General features: G+C 62.6%; 1 protein-coding gene across 1 annotated transcript; it reads left to right on the top strand.

The window, feature by feature from the left end:
- Window positions 1–139: 139 nt before the first annotated feature.
- On the top strand, window positions 140–5,132 carry LOC104157135 (low-density lipoprotein receptor-related protein 1-like; the record flags this gene model as incomplete). The annotated part of the gene is made up of 11 exons (XM_009695314.1): window positions 140–458; window positions 546–631; window positions 1,001–1,120; window positions 1,483–1,670; window positions 1,930–2,135; window positions 2,374–2,562; window positions 2,776–2,924; window positions 3,432–3,525; window positions 3,966–4,082; window positions 4,194–4,313; window positions 4,852–5,132. Coding segments are annotated over 11 exons (1,869 nt in total), but the record flags the coding sequence as incomplete, so codon positions are not given.
- Between the last annotated feature and the right edge of the window lie 510 nt (window positions 5,133–5,642).

Here is a 5,642-nt window from a genome sequence, read left to right on the forward strand (position 1 = left end):
TTCTGTCCCAGGCGCGGGTGTGCTGCTCTTGGGTCTGCAAGCTGTCCGTGCCGGAGCCCGCTGGTCCCGTGGTGATGCCTGTCACGTCCCAGCGCGCGGGCCCTGGATGTGTCTAACAGCTCTGGGTTGCCTCCTGCAGTGTAGATGCCGTCCCGGGTTCCGGCTGAAGGACGACGGGAAGACGTGCATTGACATCGACGAGTGCTCCACCACTTACCCCTGCAGCCAGAAGTGCATCAACACTCTGGGGAGCTACAAGTGCCTGTGCATAGAGGGCTACAAGCTCAAACCTGACAACCCCACCAGCTGTAAAGCTGTCACAGGTGAGAGCCAAGAGCAGACTCGGAGGCAGAGATGCTCTTCTGGTGACCGCGTGATGCTGCTGGCGCTGGAGCCAGTCACGGTGCTCCGCAAGGCGAAGCAGCTGCACCTGACTCGTGAAGGAGAGCTGGGGAGCAGTGGGGCAGGGAGGGCAGCAGGTCTGCATGGGATCTGCCCACATCCCACAGCACTTCCCTGACACATCTTGTGGTTTCCCTGTGCAGATGAAGAGCCCTTCCTCATCTTTGCCAACCGGTACTACCTGAGGAAGCTCAACCTGGATGGCTCCAACTACACGCTGCTCAAGCAGGTGCAAGGGGAGCTGGGAGCCGGAGGGGGTACCAGCCCCACGTGGCCGGGGGTTTGGGGTTGGAGAGGGGCCCTACCGGGCACGAGGCCTGCCAGGCTGGGCGTTCGGGCTCTTGGCTTCCCAGGCAGATGGTAGACCCTATAGAAACAACAGTGCTCACTATAAATACGCAGGAGGTCCCACATAAACAGTAGCTCTTAGGTGGCAGCTTTCTAAGGTAGGGGCTGCACAACAGTTGTCTGTAGGTGCTTTTAACTCCTCTGCTGCAGGGACTGGGAGTTGAGCCTGGGGGCTCACCGGTCTTTGTTAAGCCCCCGTGACCCTGTGCTAGCAGATGAGGCTGTTTCAATGCTTCTCCCTTCCTCCCAGGGGCTGAACAACGCTGTGGCTCTGGATTTCGACTATCGGGAGCAGATGATCTACTGGACGGATGTCACCACGCAGGGCAGCATGATCCGCCGCATGCACATCAACGGGAGCAATGTTCAGGTGGGGGGACTGAGGCAGCTGGTCCTCGCCCAGCTCCTGCGCAGAGGGGCTGCCCGGAGGGGCCTGGGCTGGCACCAGGGACACTGGGGAAGAGGGTACAAGCCCTGCGGTGGGGTCATCGTTGGGCTCGGGGCATCAGCCCAGGTTGCTCCGGGGCTGTTTTGCAGCACCATCCCCATCAGAGGTGGGCTCGGTGCTGCCCCAGAGCAGTGGGCAAGGAGGATCAGGGGAAGAGAGGGAGCTGGGTGGGACCGTCTGCAGGGGCGATGTGCGGGGGAAGGAGGATGTTGTCGTCCCTGAGGGACCAGGGCAGGATCTGCTTCTCCCCGACCAGCCCCAGCATCTCTGCTTTCTCCCAACAGGTTCTTCACCGCACTGGCCTCAGCAACCCCGACGGGCTGGCTGTGGACTGGGTGGGAGGCAACCTGTACTGGTGCGACAAAGGTCGGGACACCATTGAAGTGTCGAAGCTCAACGGTGCCTACCGCACCGTGCTGGTGAACTCAGGCCTGCGCGAGCCCCGGGCACTGGTGGTGGATGTGCAGAATGGGTGAGAGCCTGGGAGACCTAGACCTTCCCTTCTACACAGGGAGGGGGCTGGTGGCCCCTCTGCCATCTTGCCATAGTCCTGGAGGTCGGGAGATGGGACGAGGCCCTCTGTCCTTGCCGCCGGGACACCTGGCTGCTTCTCCCTGCCCTGCGCCCACGTGCCCAGGCACCTCGATTTGGCCGTGCGACAGGCAGAGTGCGGCCACTGCTGTGGCTTGGGCTGGACTCAGCCTCCCTCTGCTCTTCTGTTCCATCCCCAGTTACCTATACTGGACAGACTGGGGGGACCACTCCCTGATTGGGAAGATCGGCATGGATGGCACCAACCGCAGCGTCATCGTTGACACCAAGATAACTTGGCCCAATGGCCTCACCCTCGACTACATCAACAGCCGGATCTACTGGGCTGACGCACGGGAGGACTACATCGAGTTTGCCAGCCTGGATGGCTCTAACCGGCACACGGGTGAGAGTGCCGGGGCTCCCAGGGTGCCGCCAGGCCTTTGTGGGGTGTGGGCTTTGGATCAGTCGTGGGAGCAGGAGCCAGGGCTGCTGGGTACGGTCCCCAGCTCCAGCAGCTCCTCTGTGCCTCTGTCCGGGGGAAGAGGTTTCTTCCCTGGCTGAGCTGTCCCTGGAGAAAGGCTGCGCTGCGGGAGGGGTGGTGTGGGGCAGCCCCCGGCTGAGCTGCCTGCTCCCCCTTGCAGTGCTAAGCCAGGACATCCCGCACATCTTTGCGCTCACCCTCTTTGAGGATTTCATTTACTGGACCGACTGGGAGACCAAATCCATCAACCGAGCCCACAAGACTACGGGAGCCAACAAGACCCTGCTGATCAGCACGCTGCACCGTCCCATGGACATCCACATCTACCACCCCTACCGCCAGCCTGACGGTGAGCTGTGGGGCCGGAGCTGAGGGGGGCCTGGCGGAGCAGCCCTTGGCAGGAGGCCGGGACTGGGCACGATGTGCCAAGGGACTCCAGGTTGGGCAGGGGGTGCGGGAGAGGGGGGCGTGGTGAGAAGGGTCTTGCAGCTGGGGGTTCACGTGCCACCCTGAAGGGCCCCCGCCTTGGTCTGACTCGCGGTTGTCTCCGTGCTCTCCCCAGTTCCCAACCATCCCTGCAAGACCAACAATGCTGGCTGCAGCAACCTCTGCCTCCTCTCGCCAGGCGGGGGGCACAAGTGTGCTTGTCCCACCAACTTCTACTTGGGCAGCGATGGCAAACCCTGCGTCTCCAACTGCACGGCCAGCCAGGTAACAGCCTGCCTGCGTCTGCCTGGGTGGACATCCCCCCTGCAGGGTGGACATCCCCCCTGCAGCGAGCATCCGTGCTCCTGTGCGTGTCCCTCCTGCCACGGTTTCGGGAGGTCGCGGCTCCTCCGCTTGTGCTGGTGCCCGCACTGTGCATCTGGGTGCTGGCGTGCGCACCTTCTCTGGGGGGGGCAACACCCTCTCCTGTGGCACCTCCCAGCACATGCAGACGCCATCATTTGGGGGTGCCCAGCGGAGCCAGAAACCCTCTGGCTCTGGAATGACCTTCTGCCTGCCCCCCTCCCTCCCTCCCTCAAACGCCCGAGGCTATGTGGGGTGGGCTGAGGGTTAAGGCTTTGCTCCAAGTCAGGACACAGAGTGTCCTCGGGGTGCCTGGGAAGGGACAGCACGGAGATCGGTGCCCTTGGCAGACTTCCCTGGGGTCAATGCCTTCTGGGGTCCTCCCTCCCCATTCCGAGCTGCCCTCACGAGATTGTCTCTCCGTTGCAGTTTGTCTGCAAGAATGACAAGTGCATCCCTTTCTGGTGGAAATGCGACACCGAGGACGACTGCGGGGACCGTTCGGATGAGCCCGAGGACTGCCGTGAGTGCCCAGTGGGGCTGACCACAGCCCACAGTGTCCTAGCACCCCAGCCATGCTGCCCGGCTCTTGCCACCCCTACAGCATCTCTGCGCTCTCCGGAGCAGCCCGGCGCTGCTTGTGCAGCCCTGCTGCTGCTCTGGCTTCAGGACAGCGCCGCTGCTCCCTGCTCAGCTCCGGCAGAGAGGAGGGTTACCCCGTTAACGGGGCTTAGGGAACGGCGGGATAACACGCTGTCCCTGCGTGGGGTATTGCCCCGTGGAGGACGACAGCCAACTGCTGCTCTCGGGGCAGAGCTGCCCCTTCATTGTGCCAGAGCCCAGGACTGGGTGCTGGTTGCTCAGTCCCTGCTGAGGATCCCCGAGGGGAAAGCGGGAGGTTGAGGTTTGCCCTGAAAATGTCCCCCAGAGCAAATGTTCCACCCTGTCTTACTCGCCCCGCAGCCGAGTTCAAATGCAGGCCGGGGCAGTTCCAGTGCTCCACTGGGATCTGCACCAACCCAGCCTTCATCTGTGACGGAGACAACGACTGCCAGGACAACTCGGATGAAGCCAACTGTGGTGGGTTCTCCACCTCCCCTTTGTGAGCCTCAAACCCCAGCAGGGCTGCAGCATCCCAGTAGAGCAGAGGCGCAGCACGTCAGCCTTTGACCATGCTGCCTCCCTTCCCAGATATCCACGTCTGTCTGCCCAGCCAGTTCAAATGCACCAACACCAACCGCTGCATCCCTGGCATTTTCCGCTGCAACGGTCAGGACAACTGCGGCGATGGCGAGGATGAGAAGGACTGCCGTAAGTGGGGAGCTGTTAAGCATGTTAGGGATGGGGAACACGCATGGTTAGGAGTGGAGGAGTTCAGTGCTGCACCAGATCCGTGTCTTTGGGTAGTGGCTTCTCCGCAGGCTGGCTTCTGGGTGGTCCTGCCCCTGGGCATGGGGCTTTCTCTTTACCTCTGCTCTGCGGAGAGCCTCTGTCCCCCGTCACCCTGCTGGCCCTGCAGACACACGGTTTCCTGGTGGAAACGAAATCCTTAAATCCCTCAGATTGGCACGTTCGATATTTGCCGTGGATTTGCACTGAGCCTATTGCACAGCTGAGGGATCTGGTGGCTTCTGCCCCGTCTCCCTGCAGCTGGTCGAGTCTTCTGGGCACCACAGGGCTCTGCCCCCCTCCCCTCTCACACACGTGGTCGCCAAGCACAGCCAGACACTTACTGTGAAGCCCAGAGCATCTGCATGCCTCTCCGCTCTGTGGGGTGGGTTTTTGGGGTGGTGGCTGGCAGACCCCTGCCTGCCCCACTGCCTCCCCTGACTGCTTCTTCCTCCCGCAGCGGAGGTGACTTGTGCCCCAAACCAGTTCCAGTGCGCAATCACCAAGCGCTGCATCCCCCGCGTCTGGGTGTGCGACCGGGACAACGACTGCGTGGATGGCTCGGATGAACCTGCCAACTGCAGTAAGAAGGGAGCACGGGGAGGGCCGGTGGGTCTGGCCACGCTCAAACTGGGAGCTCCCCTGCAGCCAGTCATGTCTGTGTGGCTTTGCCTGCGGGATGCTCGGTCCCTGCTCGGTCCCCGCTACATGGGTGTGGTGGTGGTGGTGGCTCTGCCTTGATCTGTCCTGCTGAGATACTCCTCTCTCCGACTTCTTCCTGGAGAACTGCTTGAAAGGGGGGGATTTTCCCCTCCCTGCTCCAAGCAGGGGTGCGGCAGTCAGCTCCAGGCTGCTGGCACAAGGTGTTCGTCAGCCCTGCGGAGAACGAAATGTGCCTGGCCAGTGCTCACCCCACCGCCCCTCCCCGTACCCATGTCATCTTGTTTCTCCTCGCCAGCGCAAATGACGTGTGGTGTGGACGAGTTCCGATGCAAGGACTCGGGCAGGTGCATCCCAGCGCGCTGGAAGTGCGACGGGGAGGACGACTGCGGGGACGGGTCCGATGAGCCCAAGGAGGAATGCGGTGAGCCGGGACCGGGGCTGGGGAGAGGAGCCCAGGGGGCATCTTGTGCCCCCTCGCTTTCCCAGGGTCAGGCTGCCCTGGCACCGTCTGTCCCCTCCGCCTCCCCGGTGTGCCGGGGGCTGAGGGAAGTTTTTAGCTGCTCCTTTTCCGAACGGCGTGGGCAAGGC

The sequence above is a fragment of the Cariama cristata genome, unplaced genomic scaffold (assembly GCF_000690535.1).
Source record: "Cariama cristata isolate BGI_N322 unplaced genomic scaffold, ASM69053v1 scaffold29932, whole genome shotgun sequence".
Classification (NCBI taxonomy): domain Eukaryota; kingdom Metazoa; phylum Chordata; class Aves; order Cariamiformes; family Cariamidae; genus Cariama; species Cariama cristata.